The sequence below is a fragment of the Anomaloglossus baeobatrachus genome, chromosome 2, assembly GCF_048569485.1.
Source record: "Anomaloglossus baeobatrachus isolate aAnoBae1 chromosome 2, aAnoBae1.hap1, whole genome shotgun sequence".
Taxonomy (NCBI): Eukaryota; Metazoa; Chordata; class Amphibia; order Anura; family Aromobatidae; genus Anomaloglossus; species Anomaloglossus baeobatrachus.
The window spans coordinates 418,886,036-418,911,514 of record NC_134354.1 but is presented as its reverse complement, the minus strand read 5'-3'; the positions used below and the strand labels follow the sequence as shown (position 1 = coordinate 418,911,514).

General features: G+C 45.8%; 1 protein-coding gene across 6 annotated transcripts in view; it reads left to right on the top strand.

The window, feature by feature from the left end:
• Window positions 1-20,689, top strand: part of BSDC1 (BSD domain containing 1) — a 70,504-nt gene extending 49,815 nt beyond the window's left edge. For 5 of the 6 annotated variants that reach the window (XM_075336162.1, XM_075336157.1, XM_075336159.1 and 2 more), the window contains 4 exons: window positions 7,209-7,290; window positions 10,505-10,933; window positions 16,063-16,160; window positions 19,205-20,689. In XM_075336162.1, the coding sequence (XP_075192277.1) occupies window positions 7,209-7,290; window positions 10,505-10,933; window positions 16,063-16,160; window positions 19,205-19,237 (642 nt within the window). In that variant the 3' untranslated portion in view covers window positions 19,238-20,689. The remainder of the gene's footprint in view (window positions 1-7,208; window positions 7,291-10,504; window positions 10,934-16,062; window positions 16,161-19,204) is intronic. The other variant, XM_075336158.1, reaches the window with a different exon arrangement.
• The last annotated feature ends 4,790 nt before the right edge of the window (window positions 20,690-25,479 follow it).

Sequence of the window (25,479 nt, the reverse complement as noted above, 5' to 3'; positions counted from 1 at the left end):
CTAGCCCTAAAGGCGTTCCATCGGTGGCTGGAGGGCAGGCAGATCCGCATACAGTCGGACAACGCCATGGCGGTTGCGTACATCAACCACCAGGGCGGCACACGCAGTCGTCAAGCCTTCCAAGAAGTTCGGCGGATTCTGCTGTGGGCGGAGGCCACAGCCTCCACCATCTCCGCAGTTCACATCCCGGGCGTAGAAAACTGGGAAGCAGACTTTCTCAGTCGCCAGGGCATGGACGCAGGGGAATGGTCTCTTCACCCGGACGTGTTTCAAGAGATCTGTTGCCGCTGGGGAACGCCGGACGTCGACCTCATGGCGTCTCGGCACAACAACAAAGTCCCGGCATTCATGGCACGGTCTCAAGATCACAGAGCTCTGGCGGCGGACGCATTAGTTCAGGATTGGTCGCAGTTTCGACTGCCTTATGTATTTCCTCCTCTAGCACTGCTGCCCAGAGTGTTACGCAAAATCAGGTCCGACTGCCGTCGCGCTATCCTCGTCGCTCCAGACTGGCCGAGGAGGTCGTGGTACCCGGATCTGTGGCACCTCACGGTGGGTCAACCGTGGGCACTCCCAGACCGCCCAGACTTGCTGTCTCGAGGGCCATTTTTCCATCTGAATTCTGCGGCCCTCAACCTGACTGTGTAGCCATTGAGTCCTGGCTCCTAGCGTCTTCAGGGTTATCTCAAGATGTCATTGCCACTATGAGACAGGCCAGGAAACCAACGTCCGCCAAGATCTATTACAGGACTTGGAGGATCTTTTTTATCCTGGTGCTCTGATCAGGGTTTTTCCCCCTGGCCGTTTACCTTGCCCACTTTTCTTTCCTTCCTTCAATCAGGAATGGACAAGGGTTTGTCGCTCGGTTCTCTCAAGGGACAAGTATCGGCGCTTTCCGTGTTTTTTCAAAAGCGTCTAGCCAGGCTTCCGCAGGTCCGCACGTTCCTGCAGGGAGTTTGCCACATAGTCCCACCTTACAAGAGGCCGCTGGAACCATGGGATCTTAACAGAGTGCTAAAGGCTCTTCAGAAACCACCTTTCGAGCCACTGCGGGATGTCTCTCTATCACGTCTTTCGCAGAAGGTGGCATTTCTAGTGGCAGTTACATCGCTCCGTAGAGTGTCGGAGTTAGCAGCGCTGTCATGCAAAGCCCCCTTCCTGGTTTTTCACCAGGATAAGGTGGTTCTGCGTCCGGTCCCGGAATTTCTCCCTAAGGTGGTATCCCCTTTTCATCTCAATCAGGATATCTCCTTACCTTCATTTTGCCCTCATCCAGTTCACCAATGTGAAAGGGATTTGCACTTGCTAGATCTAGTGAGAGCACTCCGGCTCTACATTTCTCGCACGGCGCCCCTGCGCCGTTCTGATGCGCTCTTTGTCCTTGTCGCTGGCCAGCGTAAGGGTTCGCAGGCTTCCAAGTCAACCTTGGCTCGGTGGATCAAGGAACCGATTCTTGAAGCCTACCGTTCTTCTGGGCTTCCGATTCCTTCAGGGCTAAAAGCCCATTCTACCAGGGCCGTGGGTGCATCCTGGGCATTGCGGCACCAGGCTACGGCTCAGCAGGTGTGTCAGGCGGCTACCTGGTCGAGTCTGCACACTTTCACGAAACACTATCAGGTGCATACCTATGCTTCGGCAGATGCCAGTCTAGGTAGGCGAGTCCTTCAGGCGGCGGTTGCCCACCTGTAAGAAGGGGCCGTTTTCGGCTCTTTTTATCGAGGTATTCTTTTACCCACCCAGGGACTGCTTTTGGACGTCCCAATTGTCTGGGTCTCCCAATGGAGCGACAAAGAAGGGAATTTTGTTTACTTACCGTAAATTCCTTTTCTTCTAGCTCCTATTGGGAGACCCAGCACCCGCCCCTGTTCCCTTCGGGCTGTTTCTTTCTGTTGTTCTTTTGTGTACACATGTTGTTCATGTTGAATCGTTTCTTTTTGGTTCATGGTTTTCAGTTCTCCGAACATCCTTCGGATTGAATTTACCTTAGACCAATTTATAAGTTTCCTCCTTCCTGCTTTTGCACCAAAACTGAGGAGCCCGTGATGCACGGGAGGGTGTATAGGCAGAGGGGAGGGGTTACACTTTTTAAAGTGTAATACTTTGTGTGGCCTCCGGAGGCAGAAGCTATACACCCAATTGTCTGGGTCTCCCAATAGGAGCTAGAAGCAAAGGAATTTACGGTAAGTAAACAAAATTCCCTTCGTTTACACCATGAAGGTGTTTTTAGTCTTTAGGCCTTGTGCGCACACTGCGTTTTTACCCGCGGTTTTGCTGCAGAAATTTTTTGAGACATGTTTGTAACCTTTCTGTAGACATTTCCCAGCAAAACCTATGGGAAAAAAAAAATAGCTGTGCGCACACTGCATTTTTTCTCTAGAACATTGTTTCTGCAGAATTTCTTGAGAACATTTCTTGAGAAAATGTGCATGTCACTTCTTTTCAGCAGGTAGCTGCGGTATTTCACTCCATTCACTGTAATGTAATCGCGAAATACCGCGGGTATACCGCAGGTAGCAAATGATGTGCGGTATACCCTCGGTATAGCCGCGGTTTACCTGTGGTAATGTTCATCACTGCCCTGCGTTTTGCAGGGAAGTGATGTCATTACGACCTGAAGAGGAAGCGGAGCAGAGAGTAAACACACACATATCAGACACAGACTTATAGTAAACACAAACACACACACATCACACTCACACACAGGCAGACATATAGAATACACATAGTAATCAAACGTACATATAAAAAAAAAAAAAAAAAACAACAAAATGCGGGCTCCGCTGTATTTTTACCGTCCAGCTGAGGTAAACACACAGCGGCATCCCGGTATTCACAGGCTGGAGAGGGCCAGGGTTAATGCCCCCCTCCCGCAGCCAAGAATATCAGCCCGCAGCTGCCCCGGGACTGTGGCGTCCATTATGCGGCAGTCCCGGAGTGTCCCCGGCTCTTCCAGATTGCCGTGATGCGGTGGCAATCCAGGTAATAATGAGTTAAATGGCAGCGAATCGCTGCCATTTAAGTCCAGGCTTCATCATGGCAGCGTCTATGAGACAGCTTTCATAATTAACCCGTAAGTAAAGTGAATAAGCACAGACCGAAAAATCCTTTATTTTAAATAAAAGACAAAAAAGCCCCCTCTTTCACCATTTTATTAAACCCCCCCAACACACAGCTCCGGCGTAATCCACGCAGTTCCCACGACGCTTGCATCCAGCCGCGTCTGACACTGTACTGAATGCAGCCTTGTAACGAGACTACAGAGAGGTAATTACAGGTCATTTCTCACGGTCGGTAATGTGAACACACTACCGACCGTGAGAACTGCAGTGTCCTCACAGGGACTCCATCTATTGATTGATAGAGGACAGATCAATCTATTGATTATCTATCTATCTATCTATCTATTATCCATCCATTAATCTATCTATCCATTTATCCATTAATCTATCTATTTTTTTTTTCTTTTTCAACATGCTTTATTTATATATTATTGCAGTTACAGCATAAAAAAACGCAGGGCCCAACCTGCGGAAAAACCGCACCAAAACCGCGGAAAAAAACGCACCAAACCGCATGTGTTTTTCCCGCGGTTTTGGTGCGTTTTTTTTTTTTACCGGAGATGCAGTAATCTTTAACTCCCAGACGCTTCTCAAGAAATTTTCTTGAGAAAAATCACTTTTCTAGTGCGCGCATAGCCTTATGGGCAGAATATGGCAGCATTCAACTGATTAATACATCAAAATTACAAGTTACAGCCAGTGTTTATTGTACCATTTTTATATTTACATTTCTATATATACATTTCTAGTATTTGTGACACATTATATTAAAGCAAACATTGTTTTAATGTTTTTCATATATCAGTAGCGCACCTAAAAAAAGAAGCAACATTGTTAATATATATTATCAGAGAAATCTGATTCTTTTACCTCCTAGATTGATTTTCCAGTCACCACTCATTGGCAAAATCTGTATTCAACAAAGGGAGATTTTCCTATTACTGAGATAGATGACAGTTGGTACTTATAAAATTCTAGTGGAAGGAGGAGTAGCTGGAGGCAGATACAGACATTCTGCTGCAAGTTCACCTGTAATGTAGTTCTCCATAAAACTTTGAGCATCAACTGCCATGTCCGATCTCACAAATGGAAAAGTCTGTATTCACTTAAGACAGACAGATGTTAAGACAGATCTTACCCATGCATTGAGAAGGTAAATGGCATAAAAAAAATGAATAAAACAAATTCTTTACTGTTGATTTTGTTTATTCTGCCTTCCAAAGATCACAGGCTTAGTTCACATTTATCCTGCCCTCTACGCTGAGCGCTTATATTGGGGGTAAATCTCTGAAAAATGTGATTGCGACAAAATTACCAACAGAGAATTCACTGTATGGCTGTGTGCCCACTCTGCATTTTTGCTGTGTTTCATGAATTGTACTGTCTATTTTCTCCTATGAACCTTTTTGAAAATTAAAACTTTGGGGCCAAAGCAACATTTTAGTGGAAATTATTTTTTTTCATTTTTTTTTTCTCATCACCCAATTATACATGTCTGTATATTGCCTGAGGGTTAAAATTTCTCACTAAACCCCTAGCTGAATTCCTTGAGAAGTGTAGTTTCCACAATAGGTTCACTTTTGTGGGATTTCTGCTGTTTTGGTATGTTAAGGGACTTTCAAAAGTGACATGGTGTCCGCAATCTATTCTGGTTAAAATGATGCTCCAAAATTCAAATAGCGCTCCTTCACTTCTGAGCCCTGCCGTGCACCCAAACAGTAGTTCTCCCTCCATCACATACGGGGTATTGGAGTACTTGGTAGAAATTGCTCACCAAATTGCATTTTTCATTTTCTAAGGTTACCCTTGAGAAAATGAAAAAATATAGCGTTAAAGCAACATTTTTGTGGTTAAAAGGTTATTTGTTAACTCCTCAATATTATAAAATTCTGTGAAGCACCTGTGCGTTCAAGGTGCTCACCACACAACTAGAAAAAATCCTTGAGGGGTTTAGTTTCTAAAATGGGGTGACTTTTGAGGGGTTTACACTATTAAGGCACATCAGGGAGTCCTCAAATGTGACATGGTGTCCACTGGCCGGGTCAGGAAGGTGAAAACAGGCTTGGGGATGAAGGGGATAAAAATACAAAATATAGTGGCAATTTTCACATTAGCCACTGGGGCCTGTTAAGATACATACTTCCTGATGTTTAAGGAAACAACACATGTACCTTGCACACAAAAGTCAGACCCTATCTATTGTGTTGAAGAGTCTAATGAGCGAATGCAAAGGTCAAGTAATTGGGAGTAGAACACAGTCAGCTGTAACATCACCTATTGTGATTGGTGTTTTAGCTGTCTATTGAGATTTTACTTGTTATTGTAATCTTGCCTCTGATAAGACTATAGCCTGTAAAGGTCCCGTCACACACAACGAGATCGCTAACGAGATCGCTGCTGAGTCACAGTTTCTGTGATGCTGTAGCGATCCCGTTAGCGACCTCGTTATGTGTGACACCTACCAGCGATCAGGCCCCTGCTGTGAGATCTCTAGTCGTTCCAGAATGGTTCGGACCATTTTCTTCAAAGGCGATGTCCTGCTGGGAAGGACGCATCGCTGTGTTTGACGCCTACCAACGACCTCCTAACACGGTCCCAACGCCCGCCGAGATCGTTATACAGGTCGCTGATCGTTACTGCGTTGTTGGTGAGGTCTGACTGTGTGACATCTCACCAGCGACCTCCCAGTGGCTTACCAGTGATCCTTATCAGGTAGTATCGTTGTCGGGATTTGCTGGTAAGTCTTGTGTGTGACTGGGCCTGAAGCTCACAAGGGCAGGGCCCTCTCCTTTCTGTACCAGACTGTCATTGTTAGTTTATTCACTGAAGCTTGTATTTTGAATGTATCCCCTTGTACAACACCATGGAATCAATGGTGCTCTAAAAAGAAATCTTATTTATTCATTTATATAGCACCATTAAATCCATAGCGCTTTACATACATCAGCAACACTGTCCCTATTGGGTCTCACAATCTAAATATTATGTAGTCTTGCTGAAAACTTCCTAAAAGGACAGTAAGTATGAATCTAGAAAAGTGCCAGCGTCCAGTGTGAATATTGCTGATTACAAATTTTAGTTTTTGTTTTTTTTTTAAATTAATTATTGTGATATGAAAAAATGTATCGACTGTAAAGTACCCAGGTTATTTCTGATGATAGCTACCCTTTAATAGTAGTTTGGACTTGGATCCTCACAATAATGTCAACACGAGTAACAAATTGCAGTGTTTTCAAATGGTGACTACACAAAAACGTTTGGTTGCATTTGCCGTCTAGAACCCTACTATTGCAAATCAAAGAAACAAATCTGTGTAGTTTTCATTCAGATTTATTGAGCACATATTTGCATCTATACTTTAAGGCCACGTCTCACTAAGCAACATTGCTAGCAACATCGCTGCTGAGGCACGACTTTTGTGACGCAACAGCGATGTTGCTAGCGATGTTGCTGTGTGTGACATCCAGCAACAACCTGGCCCCTGCTGTGAAGTCGCTGGTTGTTGCTGAATGTCCTGGACCATTTTTTAGTTGTTGCTCTCCCGCTGTGAAACACACATCGCTGTGTGTGACAGCGAGAGAGCAACAACTGAATGAGCAGGGAGCAGGCTTCTGCGGACGCTGGTAACCAATGTAAATATTAGGTAACCAAGAAGCCTTTTCCTTGGTTACCCAATATTTACCTTCGTTACCAGCGTCCACCAGTGCCGGCTCCCTGCACACATAGCCAGACTACACATCGGGTAATTAACCCGATGTGTACTCTGGCTAGGAGTGCAGGGAGCCAGCGCTAAGCGGTGTGCGCTGGTAACCAAGGTAAATATCGGGTTGGTTACCCGATACCTTAGTTACCAAGTGCAGCATGCTTCCACGCGTCGCTGCTTGCTGGGGGCTGGTCACTGGTTGCTGGTGAGATCTCCCTGTTTGACAGCTCACCAGCAACCCGTGTAGCGACGCTCCAGCGATCCCTGCCAGGTCAGGTTGCTGGTGGGATCGCTGGATCGTCGCTTAGTGTGACGGTACCTTTACTATTAGCTTTATCAATATTGGTGATATGCAAGTATATTATCTACTCACTAGATCACTTTTATGGATCACTTCACATGTAACAATACTTTCTGAAAGATAACCGTGGAGTTTATGTTCTTAGGAAGAAGCTCGGAGAGACGCCCTGAAACAGAGAGCAGAACAGAGTGTTCATTTCGAAGATCCAAGATGGGAAGAGGAAGAAGGTGAGCACATTTCTGGTCTTCACTATTACCATATTTTCCGGCGTATAAGATGACTTTTTAACCCCTGATAATCTTATCAAAAGTCGGGGTCATCTTATGTGCTGGGTGTCATCACTTTACATACAATAAAAGATATTCTCACCTCTCTTCCGTGCCCGCGATGCCTCCAGCTGTTTCTTGCAGTCCGCAGGCACACAGACTCCTCCATGATGGTATCCGTGCACAGAGCGGCCGCTGCAGGATGATGTCATGGCTTTACTACGGCATCACAAAGGATTCAACTGCAGTAAACCGCTGACAGCGGCGGCGGTCCTGTGTATTGGACGTGTTTTACTGCAGTTGAATGCTTTGTGGCGCCGTAAAGCCATTACGACATCCTGCAGCTGCTGCTTTGTTCACACTTACATGGAGGGGTCTGTGCGGACTGCAAGAAACAGCTGGAGGCAGCACGGGCACTGAGGAGAGGTGTGAATATCTTGTATTGTGTGTAAACAACTGCACATAGGGGACAGAAGGGAACCAGCAGGAGGACGTTATTAAACAATGGAGACATTAAGGACAGGGCACGGTACTATACAATGGGGACATTACAGTAGGAGGGCATTATTAAACAATGGAGACATTACTGCATGGGGCATTACAGCAGGGGATTTCTTTAAACAATGGGGACATTACTGGGGTCAGCTTACACTTGAGTATATATGATATATCCAAAACTCTATATTTAAAATGGAAATGTTGGGGTACGTCTTATACGCCAAGTCGTCTTATACGCTGGAAAATACGGAAATATATTTAATAGTTTCTCTAAATCTAAACCGTCTAGATGGATGTTTTATCTTGGTCCATTTCTTAAAAGCCCTCCCTGTTGGCCTAATTACTTTATTTTTAGTTTAATTATCTGTATATAACCTAAAGGTGTCTGTTTTCTCACCTTCATTTATTCTTTAAATGTATGGAGTTTGGATAGTCTTAGGCTGGGTTTACATAACCGTATTTTCGTATTTTCTCCATCTGAGAAAACTGGTCCTATTATGCTAATCAGACTCTGATCCAAGTCTGACCAGAGTGGGATCCATTTTTCTTGGATGTGGAGAATAATAATAATAAAGGTTTCTACATCTCCTTTCTGTCAGGCTGTGAAAATAGGACCTCGCTCTGATGTCATTTGAGTGTAGTATGATTTTTTTTTTTCTTTTCTTTTTTCATAGACCGATAGACTTAACGACCAATTGACATTGGATTCTCAGAGGCGGGTTTTGTTGTTTTTTTTTTGTTTTTTTTTTTTTTTACCTCCTTGGACCCCTTGGTCTGCACAAACACTTTAAGATGGATTTGGACTATCCGACTTGCCTCACTAAACTGCCGATTTGATAATTTTTTTTTACTTTTCGGTCGTCAATTGTTGTCTGTTTAAAGGTAGATTGTGTTTAACAACGTGCACTGAACCATCTGTAATAAATCGTTCAGTGTGCATAGTCTGTCATTGTTTTTGACATCGCAGGTCCTTTTTACTTAAGACAATTTGCTGCCCAGAACGATGATCATTTAAGCAGTACTAAAGATTGTCACCTGAGGAGCAAGTGTTCTGTTCATTCATCGGGTGATCGCAGCCTGCTTAGGCAGCCAGATTATTGTGAAACAAGTATTACTAGGATAATCGTATAGTATAAAATTACTTTTACTTGCTCACTTTAGGATATCCAGTGAGAAGTCTGGATGACTTGATGGCGATATTTTCAAACAGACTTAATTTTTGTCTTTGTTTCAGTATCTAAATTATGTACAAATGAGCAGAATACAATAAAAGAAATCTGCACAATGCTAATAGTCAAGATTGGGGGGGTCACAGTAGGTGGGCCCAACCGTGTGAGCTGGCCCGGGGTGACCATAGCCCTTAACAGCTGCTGAAGGACAGACTCTCAGGCCCGGATTTCCTGTTGTTTTTTTTGTTTTATTTTTTTATCCACTAAAAGTTGGCAGTTTCTTCTATGTTCTAAACCTCGGAGGTTTCTCCTCCTTCTTTGGCAGTTAGGCTGTGTTCACATTGGGTGTTTTTGCAGCGTTTTTTTTCCTGACCAAGACCTGATCTTGTGGCAGGATGTCTCCTGAGAGTCATCTGCGGTTTTGGTGCGTTTTTTGTAGTGTTTTTTTTTTTCTTTCTATACAGTGGGTGATTTTTCAGTGCAAAAAAGCTGCAAAGAATTGACATTCTCATTCTTTGAAAAACGCTGCAAAAATGCAGGAGGTTGACAAAAAAGTCAGGAAAAAAGGTGATTTGTGTGTGCATGAGATCTCTGAAATTTCATAGTTTTCTGGGACTGTAAAAAGCAGTGTTTTATTATCATGGATTTGCATAAAACCAAAGCAAAAACCATGCTAAAAAAAGCTACAAAAACGCCCTGTGTGAACATAGCCTTATACATCTGCATATTCTGGCTCACTTCTTTCCATCAATGGTAGGCCCAGTATAGAGATATTTTAAATTATTAATGAATTTAGAGTAATTCTCCAAAATGATAGGAAAATGCAAGCAAGCAAGCAGGCTAAAATGCTCATTTTGTGGACCTCTTAAAGGGAACCTGTCACTGGATGCTTATAATACTCGCCTAACGGTCTGTGCAGAGCAGACAGGTCGGATGGGCGTCTCTGTTCTCTGGGTCTGCGCCGCCTCTTTCGGCTAGCTTTGTCCTCCTTCTGAAGCTAGTGTGGATGACGCGTTCTACGTAATACACACAAGCCGACATTGAGGTCCTGCGCGGGACCTCACTGTCGGCTAGTGTAGATGACGTAGAATGTGTCATCCACACTAGCTTCAGAAGGTGGACAAAGATGGCTGAAAAAGGAGGCACGGACCCAGAGAACGGAGACGCCCATCCGACCCATTTGCTCTGCACAGACCGTTAGGCGAGTATTATAAGCATCCGGTGACCGCTTCCTTTTAAGGTGCTGTAGGGAACTGGGGCTAAGAACTACTGCTCTGCAGGGTAAATTCTTCAGGGAATGCAATGCTAAAGCGTGGCAATGGCTCATTCATGATCATGATTGGTATGAGTCTTCGAGAAAGGGCCACCAATAATTAAAAAATTTGACATACCGATATGTCATCAAAGGATGGGAATAACTCTTTAATGATAGTGTTAAACAAGTGTATTGACTACGAATATCCGCTTCAAGCACATGAAACCTTAAATATATTTTAATTTTATCCCAGAAGAATTTGTTGGAGCAGGCTCACCTCGCAGCGGTATCTATGAAAAGCATTTAAGGATATTGCCTTCTGCAATTCCAACTGTAAATGTGGAAACCAGTTCAGAGGAGGCAGAACAACGTGTCAAAGAAAGTGTCTGCATCACAAGTCCTTCAGAAAGCAGTGAAAGTATCTCCCCCATCACTCAGATTGACAATCCAGCTTACCATGGTCCCACACCTCAAGATGAAGAGTCTGCCTGTCCATCTGCAGTAATTGAAGAGTTACTAGAAGACAAACAAAATAATCAATCTCCTCCACACTCTGAAGATCAAGCGGCCAAAGGAAACACACAAAATACAGTTCGTAAGGATGACCCACCTTCGGATCTTCGTGTGTTTGAACTTAACAGTGATAGTGGGAAATCCACACCTTCTAACAATGGTCAGAAAGGTATGAATCCTATTGGATTTTGTTTATTCTTTTAAGTTTTAAGAACACCGATAACAACAGCATTAAATGAATCGTAAATTATTTGTCACAATGCAAGTACAACATAAACAACAAAGACAAGAGTCGCTTGTGAATGGTATGATAAGGTGTAGACACAACTTAAAAGGGTGGTTCACCCATATTTTTTTATTGTCTAGTTCGATATTATATTGAGAAACAATGTTTTTCTCAAATGCCTTGTGTTGACAATAGTGTCTGTGAGAGGCGCTATTGCAGACCGCTGTTCCCCGCTCTGGTGACGTCACGTCAAGTGCCGCAGACGGGTGCAATTTCTTTGTCGCTCCATTGGGAGACCCAGACAATTGGGTGTATAGCTTCTGCCTCCGGAGGCCACACAAAGTATTACACTTTAAAAAGTGTAACCCCTCCCCTCTGCCTATACACCCTCCCGTGCATCACGGGCTCCTCAGTTTTATGCTTTGTGTGGAAGGAGGCACACATCCACTCATGCTCCCATTTTAGTCAGCAGCAGCTGCTGATTTTATCGGTTGGAAGAAAAGAGGGCCCCCACAGGGCCCCCGGCATGCTCCCTTCTCACCCTACTAAGTCGGCGGTGCTGTTAAGGTTGAGGTACCCATTGTGGGTACAGAGGCTGGAGCCACATGCCGTTTTCCTTCACCATCCCTTAGAGGCTCTGGGAGAAGTGGGATCCTAACCGGTCATCCATTCTCTGGGACCGGGCTCCCTCCGCAGCCCCTGTGGGAATCTGCCGGACAGGAGACTTGTATCATCAGGGACAGGGCCCTGCATCTAAAGGTACTCTGTGTCCCCATGGGGACGGTGCATGGAGCGCTCGTTTCACAGACTCTGCAGCTGCTGCTGGTTTTGTGACGACCGGGACTTCCGCGCCGACCGCGCCTGTTTGTCGGCCGCGGTATTAAATTTAGTCCCCGGCTTCATGCGGCCTAGTACCATAACTCCCGCCCCCGGGCCTGCCAGTCAGGGGTAAGGGCGGGACGGTCGACCTGACGTCGGCAGTGAGGGCTGGAGCATACTTTAGGTTTCCTCCCCTCCCTCACTGATCACTGTGGGGCACCAGATTCCCGCACTTTCCTAGTCGCCGCCCACGGCTCCCTCCTCCCCTGAGAGCTCCGGCAGCCATTTTTACAACACATTCTGCCGGTGGAGAACAATGGAGGCAGTCCCCTTCGCGCAGTTTCATCTGCGCCCACTCCAATGGGACATTCTCCGCAAATGGGACAGGAGGTCGACGTCCCTCGACAGGAACGTCTCTCTTTCCCTTGCAGCCAAAACCTCTCTCTTCAGTGGTGGCTTCTTCCCACTTCTCTGTCGCAGGGAAAATCCTTCCTGCCCCCATCCTGGGCTGTAGTCACGACGGACGCGAGTCTGTCAGGGTGGGGAGCGGTTTTTCTCCACCACAGGGCTCAGGGAACTTGGACTCCGACAGAGTCCTCCCTTCAGATCAATGTTCTGGAGATAAGGGCAGTGTATCTAGCCCTAAAGGCGTTCCATCGGTGGCTGGAAGGCAGGCAGATCCGCATACATTCGGACAACGCCACGGCGGTCACGTACATCAACCACCACGGCGGCACGCGCAGCCGTCAAGCCTTCCAGGAAGTCTGGCGGATTCTGCTGTGGGCGGAGGCCACAGCCTCCACCATCTCCGCAGTTCACATCCCGGGCGTAGAAAACTGGGAAGCAGACTTTCTCAGTCGTCAGGGCATGGATGCGGGGGAATGGTCTCTTCACCCAGACGTGTTTCGAGAGATCTGTCGCCGCTGGGGAACGCCGGACGTCGATCTCATGGCGTCACGGCACAACAGCAAAGTCCCGGCATTCATGGCACGGTCTCAAGATCACAGAGCTCTGGCGGCGGACGCATTAGTTCAGGATTGGTCGCAGTTTCGACTGCCTTATGTATTTCCTCCTCTGGCGATGCTGCCCAGAGTGCTGCGCAAAATCAGGTCCAACTGTCGTCGCGCCATTCTCGTCGCTCCAGATTGGCCGAGGCGGTCGTGGTACCCGGATCTGTGGCATCTCACGGTGGGTCAACCGTGGGCTCTCCCAGACCACCCAGACTTGCTGTCACAAGGGCCGTTTTTCCATCTGAATTCTGTGGCCCTCAACCTGACTGTGTGGCCATTGAGTCCTGGCTCCTAGCGTCCTCAGGGTTATCTCAAGATGTCATTGCCACCATGAGACAGGCCAGGAAACCAACGTCCGCCAAGATCTATCACAGGTCTTGGAGGATCTTCTTATCCTGGTGCTCTGATAATGGTTTTGCTCCCTGGCCTTTTGCCTTACCCACTTTTCTTTCATTCCTTCAATCCGGAATGGACAAGGGTTTGTCTCTCTGCTCTCTCAAGGGACAAGTATCGGCGCTATCCGTATTTTTTCAAAAGCGTCTAGCCAGGCTTCCGCAGGTCCGCACGTTCCTGCAGGGAGTTTGCCACATAGTCCCACCTTACAAGCGTCCGCTGGAACCCTGGGACCTTAACAGGGTGCTAACGGCTCTTCAGAAACCACCTTTCGAGCCGCTGCGGGATGTCTCTTTATCACGTCTTTCGCAGAAGGTGGCATTTCTAGTGGCAGTTACATCGCTCCGTAGAGTGTCGGAGCTGGCAGCGCTGTCATGCAAAGCCCCCTTCCTGGTTTTTCACCAGGATAAGGTGGTTCTGCGTCCTGTTCCGGAATTTCTCCCTAAGGTGGTATCTCCTTTTCATCTCAATCAGGATATCTCCTTACCTTCATTTTGCGCTAATCCAGTTCACCAATGTGAAAAGGATTTGCACTCATTAGATCTGGTGAGAGCACTCCGGTTCTACGTGTCTCGCACGGCGCCCCTGCGCCGTTCTGATGCGCTCTTTGTCCTTGTCGCTGGCCAGCGTAAGGGTTCGCAGGCTTCCAAGTCAACCTTGGCTCGGTGGATTAAGGAACCGATTCTTGAAGCCTACCGTTCTTCTGGGCTTCCGCTTCCTTTGGGGCTGAAAGCCCATTCTACCAGAGCCGTGGGTGCGTCCTGGGCATTGCGGCACCGGGCTACGGCTCAGCAGGTGTGTCAGGCAGCTACCTGGTCTAGTCTGCACACTTTCACGAAACACTATCAGGTGCATACCTATGCTTCGGCAGACGCCAGTCTAGGTAGGCGAGTCCTTCAGGCGGCGGTTGCCCACCTGTAAGAGGGGGCCGTTTCGGCTCTTTTTATTGAGGTTTTCTTTTACCCACCCAGGGACTGCTTTTGGACGTCCCAATTGTCTGGGTCTCCCAATGGAGCGACAAAGAAGGGAATTTTGTTTACTTACCGTAAATTACTTTTCTTCTAGCTCCTATTGGGAGACCCAGCACCCGCCCCTGTTCCCTTCGGGCTGTTTGTTCTTTTGTGTACACATGTTGTTCATGTTGAATCGTTTCTTTTGGTTCTTGGTTTTCAGTTCTCCGAACATCCTTCGGATTGAATTTACCTTAGACCAATTTATAAGTTTCCTCCTTCCTGCTTTTGCACCAAAACTGAGGAGCCCGTGATGCACGGGAGGGGGTATAGGCAGAGGGGAGGGGTTACACTTTTTAAAGTGTAATACTTTGTGTGGCCTCCGGAGGCAGAAGCTATACACCCAATTGTCTGGGTCTCCCAATAGGAGCTAGAAGCAAAGGAATTTACGGTAAGTAAACAAAATTCCCTTCTTTCCTGACTCACTGAGCTTTGAGCGGTGTTTCACCGCTTGTCACAGCCCATCTGCTCCCTCCTCCCTCACAGCTGAAAGCTGCAAGCAGGAGATGAGCTGAGCTGTGACAGCGGTGAAACACCGCCCACAGCCAAGTGAGTCAGGAAGACTGCAGCCGGCCGCAGGGATGTGATGTGTGCGGCACTTGACATGACGTCACCAGAGCGGGGAACAGCGGTCTGCAATAGCTCCTCTCACAGGCACTATTGTCAACACAAGGTATTTGAGAGAAACATTGTTTCTCAATATGATATCGAACTAGACAATAAAAAATATGGGTGAACCACCCTTTTTAAGTTTGAGCGTTATTGAGTGGTGGAGTATATTAAAGATCTGTCCATTTTATGGGGATGACCTAGTGGGACTTAAAGGGGTGGTTCACCCATATTTTTAATTGTCTAGATCGATATTATATTGAGAAACAATGTTTCTCTCAAATACCTTGTGTTGTCAATAGTGCCTGTGAGAGGCGCTATTGCAGACCGCTGCTCCCCGTCCAGTGACGTACCCGTCCAATGCTGCCACGTCACATCCGTGCGGCCGGCTACAGTCTTCCAGACTCTGAGCTGTGAGCGGTGTTTCACTGCTATCACAGCCCATTTGCTCCCCCCTCCTCCTCCCTCCTCCCTCCTAGCACAGCACGACGCGTCTCCTGCTCCCCCTTCCCTCCTCCCTCCTAGCACGGCACATCTCCTACTCCCCCCTCCCTCCTCCCTCCTTGCAGAACGCTGCAAGCAAGAGACGTGCTGTGAGGGAGGAGGAGGAGGAGCAGGGAGAAGATGGGCTCAGAACGCAGCCGGCCGCACGGATGTGACGTGGCAGCATTGGACGGGTACGTCACTGGACGGGGAGCAGCGGTCTGCAATAGCGCCTCTCACAGGCACTATTGACAACATAAGGTATTTGAGAGAAACATTGTTTCTCAATATAATATCGATCTAGACAATAAAAAATATGGGTGAACCACCCCTTTAAGATGTGGGGGGGAGCTATGTTTCTCCACACACATCCCAGAATTGTATCTACCTGCCTTTTATCTATTGGATTTTGTTAACTTTTCCCAGAAGCTCCGCTATAGTTTTGTGAATGTTTAGTAGGTTCATCCAGGATTATTTTGTTTTCTAACGAATTTCCTAAGAACGAACAGGCAAGTGTTGCTAATCTTATTACACCTACTACATATTGGGCTAAAATCTTTAAGACGGTAATTAAGTGCCAACATTGTCAAGGGGAGTTTCTCAGGTTAGCCACTTATCTTATATTTCCACTGGCATAATACAAATGCAAAAATGATTGTGCAGGGCTGATTGATAACAAAGTGCTAGTCCAGCAATACAGTTTCCCTAAGTGTTCCATGGTTGATTTTACTTCTGGCTTATCTGGCAGGGTCAAGTACAGATGTAAGTGAGGACTGGGAGAAAGACTTTGACATGACAGAAGAGGAAGTACAGCTGGCTCTGTCACGCGTGGAGGTATCAGGAGAGGTGAGCGCTTGAAAAAAGGCTGATTTCTACCTGAATGTTGTTTCATTCCGGCTAAGTATTCTGATTATTACATGGATACCCTGAGACATCCTTACGTCAGTTAAAGCCACCACTTAAGCGTTTTGTTTCGGCACAGGAGTGGTGCTTTAAATATAAGTCCCCTGCCCCTTGTCATATACAGTACTCTCCTTCCGGCATTTTTATGCTTTCGGCACCATACTGGTCTTTTGGCGCCGTCTTGTGCCGGTAACTGTTGACTGGCTGTTTGGCAGAAGTTATAATATATCACAAGCTCTCAATGCAAGTCTATGAGAGCGAGAAAGAGGCTCTCTGAGTTGTATTGATTTGTGACCTCCGGTGTGCTCAATGAAAAATATTTTAAATGGCCTGCTCACCTGAACCGGTTAAGAGGAGCACGGAAAACTGCCCTGACTGGTGTGAACAGTGCAACAAAAGCAGAAAATGCTCCAGCCCCAAAAATAAATAAAAATGAGTCTTTATTAGAAAAATCAATTATTATAATCCACATCCAAATTGAATTCTTGGATTTCAAAACCTAAACATCCGAGCTGACCACTGTATGTATGTTTTGAATCAGCCTGATAGTGCCAGTATAGCACAGCTTTAGGTTATATAGGAAAATCCTGGTGATTGGTTCCCTTTTAAATGTAATGCTTTTTTTGTCATTGTTAAAAATAAAACACAAAACTTATTTTTTATTTTTTTTTTGTCAGACTCCTATTTACATGTGCTTTTTACCAAAACAGTCTCTCTTAAGAGATGCAATACGTTTTTAGACATGTCTGGCTTCTCCAATCTTAAATGATCATCTTTTATTCATGGGAAAAGCCTAATTTTCCTTCATTGGTTTTCATCTAAATCCAGCCATGTAATGAATTAGTGACTCTGTTCTGGCTAATGGAGGGGAATCCCTAAAGGTGGATTCTTCTGTGTGTCAATATGACTTAAAGCTGTTGTTCACTACTTGGACAACCCCTACTCATTCCACTTGTTCGCCCTGTAAAAATAAATAAGCCTATACTCTCCTACATTGCGGCCGCTGTCTGACGCCGCGTTCCTGGGGCACATGTGACATTATTATGGCACGCAGGCCCCACGACCAATCAACACCCAGCGTCTGTCTCCCCGCCTTCAGACATTTGAGCAGGATGTGAGCGCTGTGCTGACTTCCTGCTCAAACATCAGAAGGCGGGGAGAAGGAAGCCAGCGCTGATTGTTAGCGGGGCCTGCGTGTCATGGTAATGTCATTTGGGCTCTAAGAACCCGGCATCAGACATTGCAAAAACTGGGGCCGCATCGGAGGAAAGTATAAACCTTTTACGGGGGCGAACAAGGGGAATGAGTAGGGGTTGTCCAAGTAGTGGATATCCCCTTTTAATAAAGCATTTGTAAAATATTTGTCATACTAAAATACATCTTTAAAAATTATTTTCCACTCTTATTGGAAAGTCTTATTCTATTGCACTTTTTGTTATCAGAAAATTGAAATATTCTTATTTTCGGCCAAATATTCAGTTTGCTACAAATGTATCTTCTATACGCAAACTTCTGTGACCTAAATATAGTGAAGTCTTCAATTACGAACCATATTAGAAAGTCGTTTTTGTGAGTATTTTCTTTAACAGACATTGTAAAATAAGGAAAACCTAATACCGTAAAGCAGCATTCACACAGCCTAATAAAGGTAAAATATACGAATTGCCTCTTCCGAGAAGAATAGGACTTGAACTCTACAGTAGTGCTAGTAGCAATTTGCATATTTAATTTTCCAGAGGAGCGTTGCATGGCTTTTAAGTCTCTTTACACTGGGATGTCACTCTCCACAAGGAGAAACATTACCCCGTAGGCTGTGTGCCCACGGGGACAGTGTCCTATGGATATATCCGCAGGAGCTCCCAGAAATCCGCAGCACAACTTTGTCTGTTTCCATGCTGCGGATGTACAGTGGAATGTCCTGCAGATATGCTGCGGGCATTCTGCATTGAGGATACAGTACCATGGCTTCGGCACTGCATCCTCAATGCAGAACAAGTGCTGAGTGATTGGGGAGTTCATACTTGCCTCCATCACGCAGCACTTCACTTTCCAGCCGTGTCTGTCAACGTCTGCACTGTGCAGGAGAAGGTGGGCGGGCCTGAACTAGCTCCGGCTGTCACATGACTGGAGCTCGTGCAGGCCCCGCCCACCTCCTTCCTGTACCTGGCTCCACTGTGCTCCTCTGCACCCGAGGAAGTGACTCCGGTGTTTGCTATCAAGGCAGGTAAGTATTGGGATCCTGCAGAGAAATCCGCAGGAATAATTCACATGCTGCAGATTTTTTCCCAGGAAAATTCGCATTATTTCCGCTGTGGAAAAAAACTCAGCATGGGCACCGCAGTTCCAAAATGCCATAGAAATGGCTGGGGACTTGCTGTACTGTGTATTTTTGAAAAATCCTCGGAATTTCCGCAAAAAAATTGCGGCAAATTCCGCGAATTTTCCGCAACGTGGGCACATAGCCTTAGACTCTAATAGAGGTATACTAATTAGTACAGCTACACCCACTAAACAGCCCCAATGTATCATGGCATATTTGGAGTCATTCTGTTACTCCTATTTTTGAGGTCCAAGTCAGATGATAATTTTCAGAGCTGTTCGATTTGCTAAAAGGGATCATGAGATACACCATGTGAATTTACAGGAGCACAAAGATTTTTTTTTTTTTTCTTTTTTAATGATGCACCAAAGAACTAGAAGAAAGATGAAAGGTATGAGAACGGCCTACTCTAAGGTTCCCAACTGGAAATTTCAACCAGTCCATAAAACCAGAATACCAGTCAGTCCGTAAAAATAGGGGCCTTTTTCCAGTGTCTGAGTTTAGTTTTTCTCACTATTTCCTGTGATCATGGAATTTGTCATGTGGTCTCTAGGCCTAATGAAGGCAGAGTTATTGCCCCAATATTGTGATTGAAAGATGCCGAACTTCATGCCGGATTGATTATGCTGTATCGCAATAGTTAACTTTCTCTTGCCTATATTTTCAGCTTGAGGATGAAGACTGGGAAAACTGGGAATAACTAATGGAAAAGAGATGGCTGCTTCTTCACCTGGACACTACATGAAGAGCGGGAAGCTTTCTCTGACTTCATCTGCCAGACATCCATCATGCTCCTCTAATCTGTACTGGGTGGCACATCATTGTAACAGGAGAGATGGCGTGCGTTTGTGTGCATTGGCATTGCAGGGTTTTAAGGCATAGTTGAATATTTTGTCTTAAGTTTGCAGAATCTTGCCTTTACGTTTGATTAAAAGGCAGTTTCTCAATCCTGTTGACATTTCTTGCTATCTGGAGGCAATGCATGTGGATGTGACGTTCCTTGGCAGGACTGCTTAGTAGTTGCTTTTTTTTTTTTGTGTTGTAAAATGCCTGAATATCTAGATTTGCATTCTGATTTGGGAACATGACATTGGAATAAAATGAACTGATCAATGTAGGAAAAATAACACCCCTTAATTTGCTCATTTTGGGGCAACTGATTAAAGTGGAAGAATTGCTTATGCAAAGCATAAAGCAGGATTCACCGAACATAATGCTTGGTTCATATTTGACACAGTTTCCTAACCTGCCGTCCTCTACACCTCCTACGGCATATCATTTGAGGCTTTCTTTATATAGTGACAATTATTGGCTCAAATAGTTTCATTCAAGCCAAGAAACCTTAAAAACATGATCTGTAGATGAAATTTTGCCAAATGGATCAGAAGACACTGCTATATACACTGATAAACGATCTCTCCATTTCTGTTTGGTTAAATGGCTGTCCACTAGTGGACAACCCCCGGTTTAATCCACTACAAGGCCCCCTTTAAAAAACAGGGTCGACTCCCACAGTTCCGGTTTTCAGCACTATTCCCTCTGGCTCACGTGATGTGTCTTATTGCCATAGCCAATTAAAGGCTGCTGACTGGTTGCAGCTGTTACTATTTTGTCAGAGAGAACATCAGCTCTGATAGCATATTGACAAGCTGCAGCCGATCAGTGGCCACTGATTGGCTGCAGCGGTCATGTGACCAGCCAGGAATAGCGCTGCCAACATTGCAGCAACTGTGGCCCTGAAGTGATGAAGCAAGGGCTGTCCAGTAGTGAACAACCCATTTTAATTCAGTGATGTATTTGGGTTCAGCATTTTGCTGTGGGGACCAGATTCTAAAGTGTACAGGCCCTTATGTTAGTCTTTCTTATAAATATCCATTCATCCTGCTATCCAGTCAATTGTGCAATATATATTTCCTATTTATTACAGCAGAAAGGTGGAGGAGGGCAACATTTTAGGGGAAAATCTTACAAAGAAATTTCACTTTTTGGTCTTCTTTTTTTTTTTTTCCTACTGAAACTTACACCAGACTTGGCATTTAGAGGTTTAGATTGAAATGGTTGGATGACAGTTATACCTTACACTTACTGCAGATAAATCCAACAAAATGCTCCTTTATTTTATAGTAAATAAAGTACGTTAAGCAACCCTCTACTTCTACTGAATGTATTATTTCCAGGTAATGTTGCGTCAAATTTACTTTTGGAGTTAGACCTCAGTGGGATCAAATTATGTTGGGTAAAATGTTTGCCTTTGATGGATTACAACTAGAGATGAGCAGACCCATTGAAGTTCGGTGGATTCAATCGGACTTTATCTAAAGTTTGGTTCTGGACCTGGACTTGACCTGAACCCAAATGAAAGTAACTAATTGGGCAGTTTGGGTCTCCGCAAACATGAAGCCAGCCATAATCAGATCACTTTCGGGAGGGTGGACAGGGTTTTTTTGTTTTTCTTTTTTTGAGCACACTACCTTCGATACTGCTGTTTCCGTTTATCGCTTTATTGGAGGACACAGGAGACTATGGGTTGTATGCTGCTGCCACTAAGCAAAAAAAGGTTAGCTGCTAACCGGTAGCATACACCCTCCGACTGCCACACAGATCCTCAGTTCAAGCTTAGTGTCCGTAGAAGGCGGACACAGGGCTGCTCTCAGCCAATTTCCTTATATTTGTTCTGCGTCTTGTTCCATTCTTTCTTCTGAAGGTGGTTTCCTCGTTTCACATTAACAAGCACATTGTTCTCCCTTCTTTTTGCCCACCTCCTGCCCTCCCTCATGAGAGGTCATTCCACAACCTGGACCTGGTTAGGGCTCTGAGTCTGTTTCTAGGACAGCTCCATGCCGGCGATCGGACTCCTTATTTGTGCTAGGACTCCCGGGCAGTTCAGCATCAGGCTCCAGCGTTGCAGCTCTGCAAAGCTGCTACATGGTTCTCCTGGCTGGGGCCAGTGATATGGAGGAGGGTGGAGGTGGGGAAGATCAGGACCCAGAGGTAGGTAGCTGGGTAACAGTTAGAAGAAGAGGTAGGGGGAAAAGTGTCAGGGGCCTAGTCCAGACCTGGCACAACCTAGTAAATATGCCTGTTTGGCTGATATTAGGAATGAAGGGCCTGGACTAGGGTCACTACAGCAGGATGTTGCTCCTAGCAACCAGGAAAACAACTGCTGTAGGAAGGAGGGAAATAGGAGTGCAGCAAAGCCCAGACAGATGTTGGTGGTAGGGGACTCTATAATTAGGCGGACAGACTGGGTCATCTGTCGCCGAGACCGTGAATGCCGAACAGTGTGTTGTCTGCCGGGTGCTCGGGTTCGGCATATTGCGGATCGGATAGACAGATTGCTGGGTGGGGCTGGGGAAAACCCAGCGGTCATGGTGCACATTGGTACTAATGACAAAGTTAGAGGCAGGTGGAAGGTCCTTAAAAATGATTACAGGGAACTAGGAGAGAAGCTGAAGTCCAGGACCTCCAAGGTGGTGTTTTCAGAAATACTACCGGTGCCACGAGCGTCACTAGAAAGACAGCGGGAGCTTAGGGAGATGAATATGTGGCTTAGAAATTGGTGCAGGAAGGAAGGGTTCGGGTTCATGGAGAACTGGGCCGACTTCTCAGTCGGCTACAGGCTCTACGGTAGGGACGGGCTGCACCTCAATGGGGAAGGTGCAGCTGTGCTGGGGGAGAAAATGGTCAGACGGATGGAGGAGCTTTTAAACTAGGATCGGGGGGGAGGAAGGGTAGTGGAGCAAATAAGGGGAGAGATAGAGCAGATAGAGACAGTGAGACGGTAGGGGTCAATGAAGGATTAGGGGGGGATGGGACATACAAGGAACGTAGGGAGGCTAGGAGTAATAAAGGTGTTAATAGGATTAAATGTCTACTGGCAAATGCAAGAAGTCTTGCAAACAAAATGAATGAATTGGAGACTCTTATGTCAACCATGGATTATGATGTGGTGGGCATTACGGAAACCTGGCTGGATGAAAGCCATGACTGGGTGACAAACATACAGGGTTATAGTACATTTAGGAAGGACAGGAAAGGCCAAAAAGGTGGTGGGGTGTGTATATTTATTAAATCTAACCTAAAACCTGTGTTGTATGATGACATTGAGGGGAACAGCAACAATGTAGAGTCAGTATGGGTAAATGTACATGGGGAGGGGAATAATGGAAAAATGCTAATTGGAGTTTGCTATAAGCCTCCTAACATACCTCAACAAATAGAGGGTGAAATGCTGGAACAAATTGAAAAGGCAGCTAATAATAATAATCGGGTTCTTATTATGGGGGATTTCAACTATCCAGACATACAGTGGGACATAAGAACTTACAGATTTTAGCAGAACCAGAAGATTCTATCTACTATTCAAGACCATTTCCTCTCTCAGATGGTAGGTGAACCGACCAGGAGAGATAATTTGCTAGATCTGGTCCTGTCAAATAGACCGGATACAATTTCAGATCTACAGGTCCGGGAGCACTTGGGCACCAGCGATCATAATATGGTAAGCTTCAACATAATATTCAATAGAACATTTCAAAGGGGGAATGCTAAAACCTGCAATTTTAGGAAAGCTGATTTCAACAAATTAAGGGAAGAGCTTAAATGTGTAGATTGGGACAAAGTCATAATAACTGGGGATACCGAACATAAATGGGGTAAGTTTAAGGATATACTACTAGAGTCCTGTAAAAAACGTATACCCTCTGGTAATAAAATGTCCAGGAATAAAAAGAAACCACTATGGATAAATAACACTGTACAAAGTATAATAAAACAAAAACAAAGGGCATTTAAAATCTTAAAGGCTGAGAATACAGAAATAGCATTTCAGAAGTATAAAGATATCAATAGGAAATGTAAAAAAGAAATCAAACAAGCAAAATTAGCTACTGAAACAAAAATCGCCAATGACATTAAAATAAATCCCAAAATCTTTTATAAATACATTAATGCCAAAAGGAAAACAAAGGATAGTATCGGCCCCTTAAAATATAATAAGTTAGTTATAGAGGACAAACAAAAGACTGAGATATTAAATAGGCATTTCTCATCTGTATTCACCAAGGAACTGACTGTACCAGGGATCATTCAACAAGTGAAAAATTAAAGTTCACCACCCGATATAATTAATTTAACACAAGATGAAGTACGCCTACGTCTGAGTAAATTAAACATTGACAAATCCCCAGGGCCAGATGGCGTTCGTCCACGAATATTGAGGGAATTGAGCTCCGTAATCGACAGACTGCTGTATCTCATCTTTTTAGACTCACTTGTAACAGGGTTGGTGCCTCAGGATTGGAGGATTGCTGATGTGGTACCGATATTTAAGAAAGGTAAGAGGGTAGATCCAGGCAACTACCGTCCAGTAAGCCTGACATCAGTAGTATGCAAAGTTTTTGAGGGCATTTTAAGGGATGACATGCAAAAATATATTGCAGAAAATAATATAACTGACAAACAGCATGGATTCATGAAAGATAAGTCGTGTCTAACCAGCCTGTTGGGGTTCTATGAGGGGGTAAGTTCAAACCTGGATATTGGTAATGCAGCTGATGTGATTTATTTGGACATTGCAAAGGCATTTGATACTGTACCACATAATAGCCTTATACTAAAGCTCCAGAAGCAAGGACTAGGGGACACAATATGCAACTGGGTAAGGAATTGGCTAAAAGATAGGAAACAAAGAGTAGTCATAAATGGTACATTCTCTAAATGGGCTATAGTCAGCAGTGGGGTGCCGCAGGGATCTGTGCTTGGACCGATTCTTTCTTTGTCGCTCCATTGGGAGACCCAGACAATTGGGTGTATAGCTTCAGCCTCCGGAGGCCACACAAAGTATTACACTTAAAAGTGTAAACCCCTCCCCTCTGCCTATACACCCCCCCGTGCATCACGGGCTCCTCAGTTTTTATGCTTTGTGTTGAAGGAGGCACACATGCACGCAAGCTCCACAATTTAGTCAGCAGCAGCTGCTGACTATATCGGATGGAAGAAAAGAGGGCCCATAACAGGGCTCCCGGCATGTTCCCTTCTCACCCCACTCTGGTCGGCGGTGCTGTTAAGGTTGAGGTACCCATTGCGGGTACAAAGGCTGGAGCCACATGCTGTTTTCCTTCCCCATCCCTTAGGGGCTCTGGGTGAAGTGGGATCCTAACCGGTCACCAGGCACTGGGACCGTGCTCCCTCCGCAGCCCCTGGGAGAATCTGCTGGACAGGAGACCGGGTATCGTCAGGGACAGGCCCTGCTCCTATGAGGTACTCTGTGTCCCCTTGGGGACGGCGCATAGAGCGCCTGTGTAATGGACGCTGCAGCAGCTGCTGGGTGTGTTTGTGCGCCGAGACTACCGCGCTGACCGCGCTTGTTTGCTGGCCGCGCTTATAACTTTAGTCCCCGGCTTTTGCGGCCTAGTACCGCATACTCCCGCCCCCGGGCCTGCCAGTCAGGGGTAAGGGCGGGACGCTGCACTGGACGTCAGCGCTGAGGGCTGGAGCATACTTAGTATCCTCCTCCGGCCTCACTGAGCACCGTGGGGCACCAGATTCCCGCACTTTCTGAGGCACGCCCACGGCTCCCTCCTCCTCTCAGAACGCTGGCAGCCATTCCTATCAGCACGTCTGACGCTGGAGAACTTCAGAGGGGAGACAACACCGAGCCCCACAGCTCTGGGAGAATCTGGTGGTCACACAACCGCTGAGGGCGGTCGGTAAGCTGCACCTGTTACTAGGTGCTGGCCCCCCTGGGTGCCGAAGTGTATATTTATATGCTTACATTGTATACATTTACTCTGTACGGCCGCACTATTAGCTTTTGGCTATATACCCTCTCTGATTACGCTAAGAGGAGACAACAGCATGTCGTCCGCAAAAAGCAAGGGTGCCAAGGCACAGGCTTACTTTGCAACCTGTACCTCATGTGCGGCAATGCTACCTGCAGGT